General features: G+C 40.9%; 1 protein-coding gene across 1 annotated transcript in view; it reads left to right on the top strand.

The window, feature by feature from the left end:
* xpo4 (exportin 4) overlaps window positions 1–22,498 on the top strand; it is a 71,435-nt gene extending 48,937 nt beyond the window's left edge. Inside the window, exons 14-24 of the mRNA XM_034201448.1 lie at window positions 4,886–5,045; window positions 6,584–6,753; window positions 8,579–8,753; window positions 11,370–11,576; window positions 11,674–11,760; window positions 13,070–13,250; window positions 14,728–14,849; window positions 15,305–15,435; window positions 18,575–18,692; window positions 19,406–19,498; window positions 20,972–22,498. Of these exons, the coding sequence (XP_034057339.1) occupies window positions 4,886–5,045; window positions 6,584–6,753; window positions 8,579–8,753; window positions 11,370–11,576; window positions 11,674–11,760; window positions 13,070–13,250; window positions 14,728–14,849; window positions 15,305–15,435; window positions 18,575–18,692; window positions 19,406–19,498; window positions 20,972–21,169 (1,642 nt within the window). The 3' untranslated portion in view covers window positions 21,170–22,498. The remainder of the gene's footprint in view (window positions 1–4,885; window positions 5,046–6,583; window positions 6,754–8,578; window positions 8,754–11,369; window positions 11,577–11,673; window positions 11,761–13,069; window positions 13,251–14,727; window positions 14,850–15,304; window positions 15,436–18,574; window positions 18,693–19,405; window positions 19,499–20,971) is intronic.
* Window positions 22,499–22,825: the final 327 nt, after the last annotated feature.

Genomic DNA, 22,825 nt, shown 5'->3' on the forward strand with positions numbered 1-22,825 from the left:
ACACTTATGAATGCCTTATTCTACAAGTACTAGGCCAGGGTCGGCAACCTTTTGATATGAAGCGCCGTTTTAAAAAAAAATGTTGTGATCAGCGTGCCGACGATCGTGAACTGTCAACGGGGGGGCGGGGGGAGCCTCGCTGCGGGGAAGCAGTGTGTGGACCTCTTTCACCTGTCAGCGCAACTTACATGATGCGGTTTAAACAAATATAAATAATTTGTTTAAACGGCATAATAATAATAAGCACTATACCTGCAGCAGCAAGTCGACGGAGTTAAAGAGAGCGGGGCTGAGTTGCGTGCATGGCTTCCTTCTGCAGGTAACGGAGAGACGCGCTCTGGCGGCGGTCTCGTTCAGGATCCGAGAATACAATTTTTATATATTTTGCACACTTATTCCTAGTGTGCCACTGGTTACGGTGCCACTGGTTACGGTGCCACTGGTTACGGTGCCACTGGTTACGGTGCCACTGGTTACGGTGCCATTGGCACGCGTGCCAGGGGTTACCGACCCCTGTACTAGGCCATTAGTTAAGAGTTTTTCCTTAATAACCCTTTAATGAGTGCTTATTTATTGTACGTAAGGAAGTTGTTGTCGATTAGTGGGTCTTAATATGCTCAATATGCAATAGCAGTACCACAAGAATAGTAATTCTCCCATAATAACACCTAGCAAACTCTAACAAGACATGAAACTATGGGTGTTAATTGGGTCTAAATAACTTAAAATCAGGTATTTCTAACTCAGAATATGTTCACTAATAAGCTAGTAGTTTGGCTCTAATATATGCATGTTAATGAACAACTAGTTGATGGTGAATATGTGTACCTTAATCTAAAGTGTTACCAAATCATTATTCTGCCAAACGCTCACATGGCTTTGATGCTGCTAAAAAAAAAAGTATGGAGGAATCAGAAATCAGGTTTATCACCAGGTGGGTTGACACGTACACATCACTGCACAATGTATAACCAACTTAAATGGCCTTCTTTAAATGTAAGAAGACACACGCATTGGCTCCAGCTGATATCTAAATGCATTTATCTTAACTATCCCCCTTATTTAAAGCAGTATTTTGTACCCTACTCACCAATTCATCAAGTTAGACATTCTGTTCAGATGTATTTCTATGTCCCCTCTGCAAAAAAAATGTATTGGCAGAAGAGCGTTCATGTTCAAAGCCCCAACTGACTGGAATACTTTACCTGCTGCTATTAGATCTCTTGCATCATTGGGTATATTTTTTGGGCGGTGGTGGCGAAGTCAATAGGGACTTGGCTTGGCAACAGTTCAAGTCCCGGCAAGACCAAGTGCTACCGAGGCAAGATACCGTTCCCCACACTGCTCCCCGGGCGCCGTTCAAAATGGCAGCACACTGCTCCTAACACAGGATGGGTCAAATGCAGAGAAACAATTTCCCCACGAGGATTAATTAAAGTCCATCTTATCTTATCTTATATTTAAACATGCATTATCATCTCACCTTCAACTGGTCTGTACTTGTTATTAACTGATATTGATGAAACTGATTTGCTCGACTGTCTCAAATTGTAATGATTGTATGCATTGCTTGAATTTCACTTCACAGACTGTATGTGGTTTGTCTTGTGTGTCATGTTTTGCATTTAGTCTTTTAGTTTATGTATGTCTGTAAGTTGTTGCTATTGTCGCGACCCCCTTGAAAACGAGATGGTGCATCTCAAGGGGTTTATCCCAATCAATAACAATGTCTATATATATATTTGAATTTGACTTGGTGTCGTGGTGCGTACATACAAGTAAAACAAAAATTGAAAAATACAGATAACGAACTATTATAAGGAAATATAATAACAGAAAAATATTAAAAGATATATAGTCAAATATAGGAGTATTTACATAGAAATAGAATGGAATAAAATATGGAATAAAAATGGGCAGTAATAATAAAAAGATTAGAATGCTATTGGTTTGTATTCTACCAATCATTTTGGCATTTAAGGCTTTAATCAAATCGTGTGGAGATCATCAGAAATGTATATTGCATTGTGTGGAAAAACCTTTTGTAGCTTGTTCGCAATGTGTTCGTGCTTTGTTGGGGTTGAAGGCTCTGTATGTGATGAAACTACTGAAAAAAATGTTCTTACTGGCATCTAGAAGTAGAAGGTCGACGACGGGTTGATTCTCCAGCTATCTAAGGAAAGTGTAGGAAGAATGAAAGAGTTTGAGATTGAAAAGCAGTATGTCTGTGAACAATGCACTGGAAGGTAGTGAACTGTGAAGGTCTTATGTTTGAGTTTGTAGAAGGTAGGAGGAATGTAAAGTGAAGCATCTTTGAAATGTATTTTGACGCCAAAGCTCAAGGACCAGACAGACTGCTGTCAGATAGAGATGAGATGTCTTTGTTTCCGGCATCCTTGGATGTTGTGACACTTCCTCTCATTTGACCAGACAGACCTCCGTACACGTACTCGGAGAATAGACACGTCGGCTTGTTGTCGCAGTTATTGTCCTGTAAAGCTAAAGTTTCTTCTCACACACACACACACACACACACACACACACACACACACACACACACACACACACACACACACACACACACACACACACACACCCTCTCACTGTGGTTTAGGTTTATTGTGGTTTCAGACCAACTTGCAAAACTCTCAACACACACACACACACACACATATACACAAACACTCACACACATCCACACACACACATACACACATACACACACACACACACACAAACCTATACACACACATACACACCCCACATCCACAACACACACACACAACCCATACAACCACACACATATATACACACACACACACACACTAACACACAGTACACACACACATACACACACACACACACACACACATATACACACACATACACACACACATACACATCCACACACACACACACATACACACACACATCCACAAACACTCACACACATACACACACACACACACACACATACATACACATCCACACACATACACACACACATACACACATACACACATACACACACACACATATACACACACACACATATACACACACACACACATATACACACACACATACACACACACATATACACACACACACATATACACACACACACACATACCACACACACACATATACACACCACACATACATACACACACACACACATATACACACACACCATACACACACACACACACACACACACACACATACACCCTCTCACTGTGGTTTAGGTTTATTGTGGTTTCAGACCAACTTGCAAAACTCTCAACACATACACACGCACACACACACACACACACACACACACACACACACAATAAAACATAGCTTAATAAATCTGTCACTGCTATAAGATGAGCTCATTTTCACATTAGCTCCGTATGGAAGAAACACATAAAGTTGTGTCCCTTACAAAGTTTGGACCTGAGCTCCCCTGAAAGAAAGTGAACTCTTTATTATTCATGAAGTTACAATATGAAAGCAGAACTGTTAATAGTAGTCATTTTAATTATTGATTAATCTGCTGCTTCTGTTTAAATCAGTTGACTGTCTAAAACTTAAAGATATTATATATACAAAGATATCAAACTGAGATTGGTTTTCACAACTGACAATCTAAGAGAAGTACATGTGTGCTGTAAATAAATGTATTGATTATCATTATTTAAACTTGTTTTGAATATGATTAATATCCAAGGAGCTGAGGTTTCTAACTTTCAAAACAAATGACCAAACGGCCTTTTCAGAATGGGTTTTATTACCGTGTGTGTGTGTGTGTGTGTGTGTGTGTGTGTGTGTGTGTGTGTGTGTGTGTGTGTGTGTGTGTGTGTGTGTGTGTGTGTGTGTGTGTGTGTGTGTGTGTGTGTGTGTGTGTGTGTGTGTGTGTGTGTGTGTGTGTGTGTGTGTGTGTGTGTGTGTGTGTGTGTGTGTGTGTGTGTGTGTGTGTGTGTGTGTGTGTGTGTGTGTGTGTGTGTGTGTGTGTGTGTGTGTGTGATGACATTGACGACAATAGCAGCAGGTGACATTGGCTGTTGAAGGTTGTGCAGCTCCTGTGTTTTCTGGATTGTTCATTATATAAAGTGTGTGTGTGTGTGTGTGTGTGTGTGATCATGGCAGTGACAGAGGAATGCAGAGATGATTGGTCGTCAGCGTCAGGTTTCCCATCGGCCAGCGTCCAACCCCGGACACCTTAAATGTCAACGAGGTTTTGTTTTCTGCAAACAATGTGAAACTGTGCACTGTCCTCGAGTTGAGGGGGCGTCATTTAAGCTGCTTTAAGCCTTCTGTCCTCTATATGATGTTCCTACATGGACTTGACGCTGTGAAGCCCACTCCTCAAAGTACATGAATATGATGCGTAAGGTTTAATCATTTTGTCGAAGTTATGGGGATTTAACCGGATATCAAAATCACAAAAATCTGTAATATGTGCATTTTGTAGTATTACATCTAACTATAGCTTAATTTAAACTGATTCCAGCCGTGCACAAGTCTTTAAAGCGCACGTCTAATTAACTCTGTCTAATTTTGTTTTTATAATCTTGTTTTAATCCCTAAAGTGCGTCCACACAACTGACATGCCGTCATTGGTTTTGAACCCGCCCTTCTTTATTTGCACCAGCTTCATTTTATCCAGTCCATGGATGCATGTTGCAGAGAACAAACAAATAACTGTTTATATTATAAAATCATGATAAAAGTTTGTATCATTTAATGTATTAATGTGTCTCTCACACTTCCTTATGACTTTATCAACTACTGCTCCTCTCTCCTCAGGCCTCACAGTTTTATCCGTTGTCTCCTCTCACTACTCTTATCATGTTATACTTATGAATCCACCTCTCTCTCTTGTGTCCCTCTCTCTCAGGTTGCTGTCTGCTGTGTTGCGGACATCGGAGGTCGAGTCCAGAGCGACGAGAGCGAGTCTGACGGGTCTGCTGAGCCCGCAGATGGGGAAGGACATCATGTGGTTCCTCAGACGCTGGGCCAAGACCTACCTGCTGGTGGACGAGAAGCTGTACGAGCAGGTACGAGCTGGAACAAACTCTACACATCATAATATGTCATATTAAAGGTCACCTATTATGCAGAATCCACTTCCTCATGTCTCTTCTACATCAACATGTGTCCTCTCTTCTTCATGTCTCTTCTACATCAACATGTGTCCTCTCTTCTTCATGTCTCTTCTACATCAACATGTGTCCTCTCTTCTTCATGTCTCATCTACATCAACATGTGTCCTCTCTTCTTCATGTCTCTTCTACATCAACATGTGTCCCCTCTTCTTCATGTCTCTTCTACATCAACATGTGTCCCCTCTTCTTCATGTCTCTTCTACATCAACATGTGTCCCCTCTTCTTCATGTCTCTTCTACATCAACATGTGTCCCCTCTTCTTCATGTCTCTTCTACATCAACATGTGTCCCCTCTTCTCCATGTCTCTTCTACATCAACATGTGTCCCCTCTTCTTCATGTCTCTTCTACATCAACATGTGTCCCCTCTTCTTCATGTCTCTTCTACATCAACATGTGTCCCCTCTTCTTCACGCCTCTTCTACATCAACATGTGTCCCCTCTTCTTCATGTCTCTTCTACATCAACATGTGTCCCCTCTTCTTCATGTCTCTTCTACATCAACATGTGTCCCCTCTTCTTCATGTCTCTTCTACATCAACATGTGTCCCCTCTTCTTCACGTCTCTTCTACATCAACAAGTGTCCCCTCTTCTTCATGTCTCTTCTACATCAACATGTGTCCCCTCTTCTTCATGTCTCTTCTACATCAACATGTGTCCCCTCTTCTTCATGTCTCTTCTACATCAACATGTGTCCCCTCTTCTTCACGCCTCTTCTACATCAACATGTGTCCCCTCTTCTTCACGTCTCTTCTACATCAACAAGTGTCCCCTCTTCTTCATGTCTCTTCTACATCAACATGTGTCCCCTCTTCTTCATGTCTCTTCTACATCAACATGTGTCCCCTCTTCTTCATGTCTCTTCTACATCAACATGTGTCCCCTCTTCTTCACGCCTCTTCTACATCAACATGTGTCCCCTCTTCTTCATGTCTCTTCTACATCAACACGTGTCCCCTCTGTGGAAAGAGACTCTGAAAGTTTCAGGAACAAAGATTCTCTCTCTTTTTGTGCTGATCCATTTCTATAAAAACCTGACTGAAAATGAGCTGATCAGATTTTGGCCACTTTATGATGTCATAACGACCATTAGCCAATCACCAACCAAGGTAACCCCCCCCCCCCCCCCCCTTATCACCTGAATCTCCTCCTAGAGCACCATTGTGTTCTTTGTAACCAAATCTCTCTCAGAGGGGCGTGGGGAGGGGCTCCTTATTTTCATCTAAAGTAACAGACAGAGAATCAGCACTTTGGAAACAGGGCTGAAACAGAGGGGATTATGGGTAATGCTGCAATGACCTGTTTGGTGTTTCATCCAATCAGAGACATGTTCTGTATGTATCTGAGACCTGTGATATATTGATGAAAAACAGTATAATAGGGGACCTTTAACACCAGATGTTTTCCTCCGACTGTCTCCCCTCCTCAGATCAGCATCCCCCTGATCACAGCGTTCGGTGCGGACACAGAGGGAGCCCAGTGGATTGTGGGATATCTCCTGGAGAAGGTGATAAACAACCTGTCGGTGTGGAGCTCGGAGCCCGGGCTGGCCAACGACACCGTGGAGCTGCTGGTGACGCTGGTGGAGAAGAGGGAGAGGTGAGGAGGGAGAGGGGATGATGATGAGGGTTGACCCACAGGACGTTATAGATTTATTGTTTATAGTTAACATGTATCATGTACCGCTGAGGATAACACACGTCAGCTCTCTAATGAAGTTATAAAAACATTCCACATTTGTGTTGGACGGAAACACCTTAGAGCAGAGGTGCCCAGTACGTCGACCGCGGGGGCAATGCTGGTAGATCGCGAGTCATTCATAAAAAAAAAAATCCAGCTCCGTTAAAATAGACAAAACAGGTTTTGATCCCTCCTCCCTTGGCCTCGCTGCCGCTTCATTCAGGAGTTTACTTGATTGACAGAAAAAGCGACCTATCGCTTTCCAGTCTGTTAACCCAGAATGCAAAGCGATACAAAATCAGTCAAGTGCCGGGAAAACTCAAATTAAGCAAAAGACAAACCACTTCCACCCAGAATGGGAGGAAGAATATTTTGTTGTGATGTCACATTCAAAGGTTATTTGCCTTATTTGTAAAGCAAGCGTCGCTCTGCCAAAGAAAGGTAACGTGGAGAGGCATTATCGGAGTGTTCACAAGGCATAGCAGCGACTTCCCTCCGAGTAGCGAGTTGAGAAAGAGAAAGGTCATGTATTATTGCCACACAAACATTATCTCGAAGTCTTAGTGTCGCCAACTTGTTTCTAACATGCAAAAAGACAAACAAATGCGTCTATGGTCGGTGTATTTTCGATCTTTACAATCGAGATGAGATCTCTCTCTCCCCCCGTCTGTGCGCGAGGGGGCGGGGCAGTTTACCCACACGCAGCTGCTACATGCATCAACACACGGCGGAGATGGCGGAGAGAAGCGCTCCAAGGTGTGGTTACATGTTACCCGTCTTGAGGTGGACAATGCTCGTCGCCAAGAGTGTTTAGCATGTAAGGGCGGTAACACGAGCAGTTTGTCTAAACATTTATCAAAAGTGCTCCACATTCAGACGGAGGAATGCACCGGGTTCGACTGTCTTTCTAGCAGCTCTGTAGCCCCATCCACGAGTAACGTTTCCACGTCAGGTGTTATGTATGCTAGCAGCAACACACGGAGTTAACTACATGATACAAACATGGGTTAATGATTAGAGGAAACTGAGGTATTTAGTTAGTTAAAGTTTCAGCTATTCTGTTTACAGTCTGTCATCAGATTATTTAATACGATTTGTTAAAACATTGTTGTTTCTTTTGATGTGAAATATTATTTATTTAATTTAAATAAAAAGCAATGTTAATTTTTTTCACAATTTGTTAATTTAATAATATATGCATTTTTGAATCAAGTATTAATCTTTATTGTCTTCATTGTTAGTTTCCACATGCCTAAAACAACCTCAAGCTAAATCTAAAAGTTGATAATAAGAGCGTTTGAGAAATTGTGCAAGGCATACAGTAATAGTCCGAATAGTCGATTAATCGTTTCATTAATCGATAGATTAATCGATTATCAAATGAGTTGTTTGTTGCAGCCCTATTATCCCATGTATAAATAAAACGTGTTATTCAGCAACCCTTGCAATTTGGGATTTTATTTTTGGTTGGTAGACCTCGGTGAGCTGGTCATTTCAAAAGTAGCTCACCTGCCAAAAAAGTGTGGGCACCCCTGCCTTAGAGCGTTAGGAGGGTCTATTTGTTCTTTCAGTGATAATCAAAACATCGATATCAACCAAATTTGATTGTGCCAAAAAAACTGTATTTATTTTCAATGGTGGAATTACTATGTTAAAATTGATCAACACATTTTAAACCAGTATTTCTGAGGTATTTTTGGTGTAATAATCCTCCTCCTCTTCCTCCTCTTCCTCCTCTCCTCAGGGCTAACATCGTGGTTCAGTGTGAGGGTTGGTGGAGCTTAGCGAAGCAGTTTGCGAGCCGCAGCCCCCCCCTCCACCTGCTGTCCAGCCCCGTGCAGCGGACCCTGATGAAGGCTCTGGTCCTCGGGGGCTTCGCTCACATGGACTCTGACGCCAAGCAGCAATACTGGGCTGAGGTAATGTGTGTGTGTGTGTAACAGATAAGGCCGAATTCATTTGTTAATTAATAAAATAAAAATAAACAGAAAAACATTATTCTTCAACTATTTCAGTCAAAAGTCAACTTATTGTCAATCTTCCAGTTTGTGTGTACAGACGGAGAGATCGAAATACCGTTTCCCACAATCCCCAATATAAAACAAATGTATATAAAACATGTGTGCAAATATGTATATATATATATATATATATATATATATATATACACAGAATCAAATAACAAATAAGCCAGAATTAATTAGTTAATTAATGAAATAAAAAGAAACAGGAAAAACATTATTCTTCAGCTATTTTGATAAACAACTAGAAAAAACGGCCAAATTCAACTCTTCAAATGTAAACGGTCAGTTTTTCAGATTATTATCAACATTTCAGGTGCGTTCACTTTCATTTGTGCCTCCAGATAAAGTGGCTACAACATCTGGTTTGTCTGACTGCTCTCTGGTGTGCCAGATCTAAACTATACATGTATGGAGTACATGTTATTATAAATAAAACAGGATCTAATAACGAAAACTAAGAAGATAAGACGCGACTAGAATGAACATTTTAAGGTCTGATAATTAACAAAATAACTCATCGTTGCTGTAGTTTTTGTTGTCATTAAATCTCTGTAAAAACACACCGAAACAAAGTGTGTGATGTTGAGAGTTATGGAGGTCTGAGGATGAGGAGGAGGAGTGATGGATGCAGTCCGTAATATTCCCCGTGGAGCCTTCCTCCCGCCTGTAGAACTTGATCCTCTTTGTGATCCTGCAGGCCTTTTGTCTTAATAGGCTGACGGTAGTAAATGTGGGTGCAAAGCCACAATGACTCCAGAGTAATTATGGGGGTGGGGGGCGGGACGGCAGCTGTCGGCTCCTGCAGCTGCGTGTCTGAACTCGGATGGCTCTGTAGGAGGAGGAGGAGGAGGAGGAGGAGATATGGAGCGGACAACTGATCAAACAGCCCTTATGTTACATCTCTGCAATCTCTATCTCTCCCTACATGCCCTGAGAAATCACCGTCAGCATCAAGTCACTCAGTTAGTTTGATTCGTTCAGGATGTCCCCACTGAGTTCAGAGTATAAAACCGGTCTGTGCAAAGACTTCAATATTAAAACAACTTAAAAGCAGCTTCCTATAAATGGGTATTATGTATTTTCAGCAGTGATGAAAGAAGTACTGAGAACCTTAATTAAAGTAAAAGTAAAATGATCATTACTAGTACAAGTCCAGATTTCCAAATACTGTATGTGTTGTAAGTCAAAACAGTACCTAAGTAGACCACTTTATTTATGCAAACATTGCAAGTTTTTAAAAGAAAATAAATAGTCCCATTAAATGTGTGAATTTACTGCAAGATAAAGTACAGATAGACACTTACGTTTCTACTTAAAATGTTTGGCGACGTATGTGCCACACGAATACATCTTATAGTCGTATATTAACCCCCCCCCGTTTCCCTCCAGATTAACGAGGTCAATTACTAGATCGTAATGTATAAGAATATTTTGTATATGTTTTATTGGAGAACATTACTTGTAAATATTGTGGGGTAAGAAGTACAATATTTCCCTGTAATGTAATGTAGTATAAGTAGAATAAAGTACTATTAAATGAAAATACTCAAGTAAAGTACAAGTCAAAACTGTACCTTATGGCGCATTTCCACTACACGGCCTCGCTCGGTATAGTTAGGCCTTGTTTGGACCGGCTCACTTTATGGCGCATTACCATTACAGTTTAGGAACTGGGGTAGTTACTATAGTAACGCAGTGTAGCGGAGCCGTGACGTCATCTTCAATGAGAACCCCAGAAAAACAACACAGCCGTTAGCTCTTAGCACTCAGAGCTCACAGCTCCTCATATCTGTTCAGAAACTAGACAAAAGTGAAACAAGTACAAACCACAGACTGTCTGTGTCATGGCGAATACAGTCGCTGGTTTATTTATGTCTGTATAGGCCGTTGTTGTGAGTGTGGACGGTCGGAGCATATATAACGTTAGCTTAGCCAATCTCCATTCAGACAACACGCATTTTAAAAGGGTTTTTCGCCTGCCGTCTGTCTGCAGACTTGTCAAAGCATTAATTCATGGTTTTTACTAACCGGTATCAGCATGTTGTTACTTCGGCATCATTTTGAAACGTGTTTTATTACAATTAAATCACGGTCAAATATGTTCATCTTGTTGTAGTTGTAGCTCCCGAGCCAGCGATTCTCTCTCTAGTTTAGCATACTCAGCCCGACTCAGCCTGGTTGTTGGCCCGCTAAGAACCTCGATTTTATGGGGCCAGAAAACTGTGAAATAGGACCCGCTAGCCGGTACTAGGCCAAGTGGAAACGCAACCAAAAACGGCACGCTTAAAGCGAGCTCCGCGCTGTAGTGGAAATGCGCCATAAGTAAACCACTTAACAAACGTTAAATTGTCCCATTAAATGTGTTAATTTACTGCAAAATAAAATACAGATAGACACTTAAATGTATACTCTCAAATGTTAAGCAACATGACGAATATGATGAATGAAGTACAGTCAGTCCCATATGAACACATCTTATGGTCGTATATTAAGCCCCCTGTTTCCCCCCAGGTGCTCCACCCTCTGCAGCAGCGCTTCCTGAACCTCATCAACCAGGAGAACTTCGCTCAGATCAGCCAGCAGGAAGCCGTCAAACAGGAGATCATCGCCACGTTGGAGGCGCTGTGCGGCATCGCCGAGGCAACGCAGATCGACAATGTGGTGCAGCTCTTCTCCTTCCTTATGGACTTCCTGTCCAGCTGCATCGGCCTCATGGAGGTAAGAGAAAAGACGAAATAATAGGTGGCCTTTAAAATACTTAAATCTAAACTAGTTCATGGATTATTTTCATAAAACATTTCATCTCGTTGCTCAGGTGTACAGCAACACGCCGGAGACGATAAACCTCATCATTGAGGTGTTTGTGGAAGTGGCTCACAAGCAGATCTGTTACCTGGGAGAGGTGAGTGACTTCTTAACTTACCTCCACTGTTTTACCTGCTTTAAGAAAACTGAAAGGATAACAAGATGATGCACTTTACTCAGTTCAGGAATGTACCAGATCTGTCATGTATGATCTGGTCACAGAAACCAAAACTTAACTTGTGTCTTCAGCTGTGTCGGTCTGAGATTCAAATTCAAAGGTTTTATTGTCATATGCACAAAGCTACAATGAAATGATTCTGACCTGAGCTCCTCCAACAATGCAACATGTATAATAAAATACAGTATTTCTTTAAGAGAAAATATATATATATATATATGTTAGTAATTTAGTTTTTGGGAGAAGGGGTGGGATTAAATAAGTGTAAACTTCTTCCCACCCCTTTTCGGATGTGTAATTAAAGGTGGGGTAGGTAAGTTTGAGAAACCGGCTCGAGACACACTTGTTATATTCCATGGAATGCTCTTAACATCCCGATAGCAATGAATACATGAAATGCTTTGACAAAAAATCCATAACAAAACGTCACCTGTGGAAGCCGTGGCGCTGTAAAAAGCACGACCAATCATCTGAGCCGGCCCGGCTAAAGTAACTGGATGGCCTACCTGCCTGTCAGCCTTCCATCTGTGCACAACCTTATCTCGTGCCCTCATTGGTCATGTGCGCGTTCGTGTGTGTTGGAGGAGGGGCTCTGTAAGGAAGTGGCAGATTTTTTCCGGCTGTGTATTTTCAAATTCTAGCGCACTCGAGCTGCTTTCTCCAAAATTACCTACCCCACCTTTAAGTCGATTATTTGTTTTTACATCATTTAGAATCAGTAATATTTTTGTATATCAATTTGACACTGCTTAATTTCGTATTGTATAATAATTCTCATGTTGAATTGTTGTATTATTGTTTTACACATTCGAAATAGATCTAATCAAATCAAATACAGAATAAAAAGTAATGCAAAAAGACTGTATACTAGGGCTGTGCAATTAATTGTATTTTAATCTCTGTTGCGATTTTGGCTTGCAACGATTACGAAAACAACGTAATCGAAATAAAACGATTATTATATTTATTTTTATTTTTTATTGGTTTTTCAGTTGAATTTTACTTAAAGTTCAGGCTAATCAACTGTTAAAAACATACTGTTCACATTATTTTTTCAATAAATGGATGTTTTCAAAGTAAATGGATAATCGTTTTTTATAATCGTGATATCAATTATTGACCCAAATAATCGTGATTTATGATTTTTGCCATAATCGCAGAGCCCTACTGTATACATGTCAATAGAATATGGGATATTCTGTTAACTCTCCTCTGTGTCCGGGTCCAGGCGAAGTGCATGAAGCTGTACGAGGCGTGTCTGACGCTGCTTCAGGTCTACGCCAAGAACAACCAGAACAGGAAGCGCTGTGACGCCGGGGCGGAGGAGGAGCAGTACCAGGACCTGCTGCTCATCATGGAGCTGCTCACCAACCTGCTGTCCAAGGAGTTCATCGACTTCAGCGACACCGGTCAGTCCCACGCAGCTTCGGTCTATAAACACATTTTAAAGTCACATTTCTGAGACAAAAGTCAAAATTCTGAGAAAGAAAGTCGAAACTCTGAAGAAAAAGTCAACAATTTGAGAAACAATGAATCCTTATATCTGGAAAACATACTTCTTATGAAAGAAACCACTAAGACTGGAGAAAAATGAATGTGAACAAATCAGTTTATTTCAGTTTACAGGGTGAAATCATTTTCTTATGAAAAAGTGATTTTTTAAGGTGAAAGAATACATGAATCAAAATGACTCCTTATATTCTCCGGGCAGAAAGAAAGACAGCTGGAATTAAATATGAAACACAGGTAAAACAAACCAAGATTTGTTATTGTTTACTGATTTTCCATCTTATCTAGACTGAACTCTTTTCTATAAAAAGGCCTTTACAGACTGAGGGGTTTCTGTTATAAATTACACATGTTATGAATCCTTATAACGGGACATGAAAATTACGCGGCGTAGAACAAACAATTTTTTTTTTACTGTAACGAGATTGATTTTCCACCGAGATATCAAACTTTTATTAATCGTTTTAACGCACGCTCACTGCTTGATGGAGCGCGAAGGTCCGTTTACGCCGGTTGTTAAACAACATCGTTATGGGGAAATGCAAGTCTGCGTCCAAATGGTTGGAAGATAAGGAGGAAGGACCATCAATGCTGTATATAGTGAATGTGAGGTAAAGTGTGTCGCCAAGGTAACCGGTTAGAACTCAAAGTGGCGATGAGGTCTTAAAATGTAGGAAAGGGTCTTAAAAAAAGGTCTTAAAAGGTATTACATTGACTTCAGGACTCCTGCATATACCCTGATGTTGTTACTTAGTAGTCAAAGTCAACTTTATTGTCAATCTTTCAGCTTGTGTGTGCAGAGAGATCGAAATACCGTTTCCCACAATCCAGAATACAAAAACCAAATATATAAAAACATGTATAAACCTATATATACACAATCAAAAGATACATTTATACATGTGCACACATTAAGACATGAATAAAAGCACAACAATCAATATATACAAATGACCAACAGTACGCAGCTCTATCGGCATAAAAAGAAATCCACTTTATTGTGAGCTTCTATGTTGCATGTTTTAAAGGGTTTCATTAACTTGTTATTTATTTAAATGCTATCATTTGTTTTGAGGTTAACTTTGCAACATCAGTCCAGAGACTATGACGCAAAAAGGCCTTTTGTCCAACTCCTTAACAGCCGTGTCAATAAATGTGTACCATCCCTGTTAAATGAACTAATAGATAAATAACGTTCAATGTTTAAACTCCTGTGTGGTTAAGCAGTATTACATTGTTACTCTACCTATTTTTCTATACGTGAAGATTTGTTTACCTACTTTTGATACATGCTCTGATAGAATAACTGTATGCTGTTGAAAAAAACCAATGAACAAAGCTGAACACAAATTCTAAATAAACCCCTGTGTGTTTCAGACGAGGTGTTCAGGAATCAGGACCAGGGCACTCCGGCCTCCAGTCGGCCGGTGTCCGCAGCAGATGTTGTTCTTTACGGCGTCAACATCGTCCTCCCTCTCATGTCTCAGGACCTGCTCAAGGTGAACACGCAGGTTTTACAGGTTCATCTACAAAGGGCTCCACTAGGGTTTGGTGATATGACTGTGTAAACCTTTAAACAGGAGAAATATATATATATATATTCCATTATGTATATATAATAACTTGCTTTATATCTTGTTATTGTTCATTTGTAAATTCCACATTTATATTTTCTACTTTCTTGTTTATTTCTAGTCTTTTCATTTGTATTGTACAATGCCATGTTGGGATCAAACAGTACTATCTTATCTTAAATGTGTGCTGAGTAGAGATTTTTGCAATTCTGTCTCGACCACAATAGCTTTTTTCCACGCAATCTTGAGTTATATATCACAACATTGCTATCTCGTATTTCCAGCTGGCCATATCGCACAATCCCAGGCTACATTGTTCTGTATCAGTGACGAAGATGTTCTGTGAGCTCCTGCTGATGGTGTCCTTTGTGTTTCTCCAGTTCCCCTCCCTGTGTAACCAGTACTACAAGCTCATCACCTTCATCTGCGAGATCTTCCCAGAGAAGATCCCTCAGCTGCCTGAAGAACTCTTCAAAAGCCTCATGTTCTCCCTGGAGCTGGGAATGACCTCGTATCCTCTCACTGTGTGTGTGTGTGTGTGTGTGTGTGTGTGTGTGTGTGTGTGTGTGTGTGTGTGTGTGTGTGTGTGTGTGTGTGTGTGTGTGTGTGTGTGTGTGTGTGTGTGTGTGTGTGTGTGTGTGTGTGTGTGTGTGTGTGTGTGTGTGTGTGTGTGTGTGTGTGTGTGTGTGTGTGTGTGTGTGTGTGTGTGTGTGTGTGTGTGTGTGTGTGTGTGTGTGTGTGTGTGTGTGTGTGTGTGTGTGTGTGTGTGTGTGTGTGTGTGTGTGTGTGTGTGTGTGTGTGTGTTGTAACCGACTCCACAGACTCATGATGGTTTCAAGAACATTTATTTCACAAAGTTGCAGGTGCTTGCTTCCACATGAGGCTGCCGATGTTCCTGGTCCAGCCCCTCAACAGAGAAAAGGTGTATTCAGGGTTCGTACGGTCATTGAAAACCTGGAAAAGTCATGGAAAATGCAAATTCCAGGCCCTGGAAAAGTTATGGAAAACAATATTTTTCCCAAAGTTTTGGAAAAGTCATGGAAATGTAACTAAAGTTGCGTCAAATATAATTTACATTTTATCTAATCGCTGAAATAATCTGCGGTCGCGAGCTGTTATGTGCCATCATGAAGCGCATGGTGTTCTTTTTTAATATATGAAGCGCGAGCTGTGTGCTCGAGTCTTCCTGCCTGTCGGCTGAACTCTGCTGCTCCGGGATGAGGGTCAGCTACATTATCTACGGTGCGTTCGTTAACTGTGCGGAGTCACTGTGGCACAGACTGAGCCGCTGGTGAACAGCTGTTAGAACGGGCCGTTCAGGTGTTCAGAGCAGAGCTCCCTATCGGAGCGGCAGAGCGTGATGTGAACTGAAAAGTTTTTCTGTCGCAATATAATTTAAGGAATCGTTGAGCTAGCTAGCTAGCATACATTGTCACTATCTGCTAACGTTAGCTTTAGCCTTCGTTTTCTAATAGTTTTTTTCATAGCCTATAAACAGAGGTGGTATAAGTATAGATCTTGTACTTGATTAAAAGTAGAAGTACTCAGATCTTGTACTTTAGTAGAAGTAGGCTACTCAGATCTTGTACTTAATAAAAGTAGAAGTACTCAGATCTTGTACTTAATAAAAGTAGAAGTACTCAGATCTTGTACTTTAGTAAAAGTAGAAATACTCCGATCTTGTACTTGAGTAAAAGTAGAAGTACCAGAGTGTAGGAATACTCTGTTTCAGTAAAAGTCCTGCATTCAAAATGTTCCTCAAGTAAAAGTAGAAAAGTATTCTCATCAGAATATAGTGAAAGTAGCGACAGTAAAAGTAGTCATTGTGCAGATTGGTCCATTTCAGAATAATATACACTGAACAAAAATATAAATGCAACACTTTTGTTTTTGCTCCCATTTTTCATGAGATGAACTCAAAGATCTAAAACATTTTCTATATACACAAAATAACCATTTCTCTCAAATATTGTTCACAAATCTGAAAGAATCTGTGATAGTGAGCACTTCTCCTTTGCTGAGATAATCCATCCCACCTCACAGGTGTGGCATCAAGATGCTGATTAGACAGCATGATTGTTGCACAGGTGTGCCTTAGGCTGGCCACAATAAAAGGCCACTCTCATCTCATGAAAAATGGGAGCAAAAACAAAAGTGTTGCATTTATATTTTTGTTCAGTGTATCTGATATGTTTTATAATGATTGATCACTAAAGTGTTCTCAAAGCTGGTGAAGGTGCAGCTAGTTTGAATGACTTTGTATTCTGCAGGGTAGCTGGTGGATTCACTCCAGGTGGAACTAAAGTCTGATTCAACACTTGATTAGATTTCACATCATTCATCCAGATCTGTGAAGTAACTAAAGGTATTCAATACATGTAGTGGAGTAGAAGTACACCATGTACCTCTGAACTGTAGTGGAGTAGAAGTACACCATGTACCTCTGAACTGTAGAGGAGTAGAAGTACACCATGTACCTCTGAACTGTAGTGGAGTCGAAGTACACCATGTACCTCTGAACTGTAGTGAGTAGAAGTACACCATGTACCTCTGAACTGTAGTGGAGTCGAAGTACACCATGTACCTCTGAACTGTAGTGAGTAGAAGTACACCATGTACCTCTGAACTGTAGAGAGTAGAAGTACACCATGTACCTCTGAACTGTAGAGAGTAGAAGTACACCATGTACCTCTGAACTGTAGTGGAGTCGAAGTACACCATGTACCTCTGAACTGTAGTGAGTAGAAGTACACCATGTACCTCTGAACTGTAGTGGAGTCGAAGTACACCATGTACCTCTGAACTGTAGTGAGTAGAAGTACACCATGTACCTCTGAACTGTAGTGGAGTCGAAGTACACCATGTACCTCTGAACTGTAGTGGAGTCGAAGTACACCATGTACCTCTGAACTGTAGTGAGTAGAAGTACACCATGTACCTCTGAACTGTAGTGGAGTCGAAGTACACCATGTACCTTCAGGTTCAGGTTCAGGTTATTTATTTGTACCCGTAGGTAGATTCTGTTTGCAGAGAAAAGGACAAGAGTTCCATCCTGACACTAAAAGGTTTGTTGAGTTTATGAACTTAGTTACTTTACACCAGTGGCTATACAGATAGAAAGACTAAGCCTTGCAGAGGCATGAAAATACATTTTCAAAATGCTCAACAGTGCTGCCAGAATTATAAACTGACTGCTCCACAATTAAAATAAATGCTTTTATATATTTCTATTAGATGTAACTCTTTAGCGTTTCTGTTATTATTACCTGCTGCTTTAGTTGCTCTGACTGCTAACATCCTCTGTTCCTCATTTTAAAGCCGATATTCCGTGGGGTCGGGGGCTCGGGTCCTTGTCACCTTTTCCATACCTGATGAGTTTGCATCCCTGACTGCAGTTGCTTCAGCGAGTAGAAGCTAGTAAGCCTACTATCTGATTTGTTTTAGATAGGCACTACATGTTTCATATGCAGACCTTATTTTCCTGTTCCATGTTCAAATAAACCATTTTCAGTGGTCATTTTTTTTGGTCATGGAAAATGAGGTAAAGGTCATTGAGAAGTCATTGGTGAAAAAGTGTATGAACCCTGTGTATTACTTCGTAGTGTGTGCTCTTTACTTCGTAGTGTGTGCTCCTTAACGTGTGTGTTCAGAATGAGTTCGGAGGTCAGCCAGCTGTGTTTGGAGGCTCTCTCTCCTCTCGCTGAGCAGTGCGCTAAAAACCAGGAGAAGGACACGCCGCTCTTCATCGCAACCCGTCACTTCCTCAAGGTATAGCACACACTTTACCGTAATAAAATGTGTAAATGTAATGATAACAAAAAAGACAAGATAAAACAAATGAACCTAAGTTATTCTTCATGATTGTCCATCAACAATGTTTATCAGAATCCCTTTATTAGGCCCACGGAGGAAATGTGCGTAGTTACAGCAGGAAAACGAGCCACAGACAGCTTAGTGGTACATTATGTTAAATATGTGCATTAAGTTATGATATAATAAAAAATAAAAAGTTACATAATTTAAAAGAAATACACATCCTGTAACAGTTCTTAGGATTTAGCAGCCAGGTAATTATCACACAGTTATTAACGGCATCTATATATATTGCACATATTCCACATAGTTTGTTGGTATTTAGCAGCAAGGGGTGATATCAGATCCTCATATCAAACTAAATATAAAAGCATTGAACTCTGATACTCAGCTGCCTCAAATGATAAGCAGTTTTGATATCAGATATCAACACGACAGTCCTCTCTATTCTGAAGCGGTTGTTAACCAGTAACCCTTTTGTTCAGCGCTAGTTTTTAATAACTCTAAAAGAGGTTGTAGTGCTAGTCTGTGAGCGATTTTATATAATGAATCGACATTAACAATAAACAGAAAGAAATTGCTGAACTGTCTAAATGTTCTTTCAACACTATTTTGGATGTCCTCTTGCTTTGTAATAATTCTCCTCTCCTCACCCTCTGTGCCTCCAGCTGGTGTTTGACATGCTGGTCCTGCAGAAACACAACACAGAGATGACGGTGGCAGCAGGAGAAGCCCTCTACGCGCTCGTGTGCCTGCACCAGGTGAGGAAACACATACAAAACACACCTTTCAAGAACAGGGAACTCCAGCAGTTTAACCCTTTGATATCAGAGAATAAGAGAATAAATACAGCTAATGGTTGGCAATACAAAATGGAACTCACTTACAAGGTTTTAAAAGGTTTGATATTGTACATTTTCCTGTTTTTGTTTTTTTTTACAATCACAGGGGGTCCGCGGGGTCTCAAAAAGTATTAAAAGTTGATAAATCCATTTAGCGAAAATTAAGCCTATTAAACGGCATTTTCCAAGGTATGACATTTTGTAGCTTGTTTTCAATAAGTATCTAAATTGTCCAAAGAGGTTGTATTCTACAGTCTGCCTGAATGTAATCATTGCGTAGGTGTGTAGTGTGATTCTGTGTAGTTTATTGATGGCATCCCGTTGGGTTTGACGTCATCTGAACAGGACATCGCACGCTCACTGCTTGATAGCGCGGAGGTCCGTTTACGCCGGTTGTTAAACAACATCGTTATGGGGAAATGCAAGTCTGCGTCCAAATGGTTGGAAGATAAGGAGGAAGGACAATCAATACTGTATATAGTCAATGTGAGGTAAAGTGTGTCGCCAAGGTAACCGGTTAGAACTCAAAGTGGCGATGAGGTCTTAAAATGTATGGAAAGGGTCTTAAAGGGTCTTAAGAGGTCTTACATTGACTTCAGGACTCCTGCATATACCCTGATTCACTAAAAGCTTTTAAGACAATCAATGATTTTCTTTTTGATGTTCTTCTCTTAGCAGAGGTTTTATACAAAAAAAACTTCCAGAGGTTTACTCTTTAACTTCCAACTCATTTATCATGTAGTTGAAGTCAAGAGATGAAATGATAGGAGACTCCTTTTAAAATGCTGTTCTTAATGTTAATAGCAACAAGAAAGTTATAACAAACAGCGCCCTCTACTGGACAAACATCGTGACCAAGACACTTTTTTGTGTCTATCAGCTGATAATGTTAGCTCTACTCTTAAGGCCGTGCCGACACCTTCCGCTATCGGCAAAATAAATCACTCTGATTGGCTGTTCAGCTTAGCGAATCGGTGCATGAGAAGCGAAACGGAAGTGAAGAAGGCACACACAGACGGCTATTATTTTTCATTTTCCAGTACCGCACTAAACATGTTTTCGATTATAAGTCGTTATGTGAAACAGTCTGTGATGGACGAGAGTGAAAATGGAACGCACGCTATTTGTTGTTTGTGTACCACGCGGTCTGTCTTCCGGTTGCCTCTTTTGAATGACGAATACACACTACCGCCGCTTGCTGGTAAGGAGAGTTATTGCCACTCACCCACGCGCAGTGCGTACGTGCTACTTGGCCGTCGGCTGAAGTCTTTGCGCAGGAGACGTGAGGCGACACAACAATCGGGTCCTTCGGGACGTGTTCTTTGGTGTCAGATTGGTGTGTCGGGGCCTTTAAATGTACTCAAAATATATTGGTGTGTTTCTCCCCCTCAGGCGGAGTACTCAGAGCTGGTGGAGGCCCTCCTGTCGTCGCAGAGAGACGCTGTCATCTACCAGCGCCTGGCCGACGCCTTCAACAAGCTGACGGCCAGCAGCAGCCCCCCCACCATGGACCGCAAACAGAAGGTGGCGTTCCTGAAGAGCCTGGAGGAGTTCGTGTCCAACGTGGGGGGGCTGCTCTGCGTCAAATAACCACTGGAAACCTCCGCCTGGGACCCTGTCTGTTGTTCTTTTGTATTTTAAAGAAACCAATCAATAGATGAATGATTTAAATTCATTTTTTAAACAAATCAATAAAAGATCCCCCTTGCTCCGCCTCTAAGAACTCTGGGTAGCCGAGGCAGCTGGAGGGATCCATCACACTGAATGTTTACCCGCTTCTCAACTCCTCGGATTTATCTTTTTTTGTATTTTTCCTCCCGCCCCTCGAGCATGATTGACAGACTTAGTGATGATGATGAAGATATGCTGACATGGAGACTAAAGTGCAAAGCAGACGGGCTCTTTAGAGGATTCCTGGAGGAATGTTCACCTTAGTGACAAAAAGAGGAGATGGAGCACCACACACAGAGACAGAGACACACACACACACACACACACACGAGTGACATTGAGGGTAGAAAAAGTTTCAGTTTTTGATAAATGAAGGAGATGTTTATTTTCAGAGTGAGGTTTTTTTAGTTGAAAGTATTAAAAAGGGGCCATTTTGTTTCAAGAATGCCATGGCATACACACACTTCATTTTAACAGTAACACACACACACCGCCCCAATCCTTCCCAGAGTGCCTTTGTTTTGATGATTGTTCTGTGTGTGCAGATTTTGGGTTGTCACACACCAACTGACAAAAGAACTGCCTGCCATTCGCCGAGAATAAAGGGGATGCACACACACACACAAAAACACACACACACACACTCAGAAACACACGCACACACACACACGCGTATGATGAGGGTATGGCCGGTCTGTGGAGTCGTTGAAAGACGCGGCGCAGGAGGACAGAAAACCAAAATCAGATTCACTAAAAGGTGTAAATATATATTATGTTTTCAAATCTATGAGAAATGTTTTTTCAAAGACAAAAAAAAACATGACGGAAATGTTTTTATATGCCAGTTAATTGGCAGGAAGAGATGTGCGAGTTCCGCGTTGTATAAAGTTCAGATGAAGAGGGAGCGACTCTGTTTTAACCTTCTTCTTTTTGTTGCAGTTTGATATGTTTTCTCTACTTTGGGTCGTAGTATTATATTGCAGCGTCCTCCCTCGGGGACTCAAAGGCTCGGGTCTCTTTCAAGTTTAGCAGATTTAACTTCAGTAGTATTTTTCTACAGCAGCACACACCGACGTTTCACTCTTCAACACACTGGATGGAAGGCAGTTTGAGCTGAAGGACAGCAATAACAAACCAAATAAAAAGGAGCAGAGCCACCTCCGCGTTCAGAGCCGAGACTGGTTATTGTTAGAAGACTGTTTTGTTAAAGAAATGTAAAAGTGTACATAAACTTATTGTATAAAATGTCCTGGCCTCTGCTGCTTTCTTTACACTGGTGTCATGTGTGGTCTTTTATCTATTTCAGTAATACATGTTATTGATCCTATCCTCACATTGGTATTTCGGCTACCATATACAGTAAGCAGCTATTCAGAAGCATGTCGAGGAGAAATATATACTTTCTACTCTCCAATGAAATAGATAACTTAACAGTGGAGGAAAACATCTGATTATTCACTTAAATGACAAACTCTTACATGTAAAAGTTCTGAATTAAAGATGATTACTAAGTAAAAACCATGTAAGTATAATCAGAAATAATTTTAGCTCTAGTTACTACTCTTCCTGAGAAGT

This window comes from Gymnodraco acuticeps, unplaced genomic scaffold (assembly GCF_902827175.1).
Source record: "Gymnodraco acuticeps unplaced genomic scaffold, fGymAcu1.1, whole genome shotgun sequence".
Classification (NCBI taxonomy): domain Eukaryota; kingdom Metazoa; phylum Chordata; class Actinopteri; order Perciformes; family Bathydraconidae; genus Gymnodraco; species Gymnodraco acuticeps.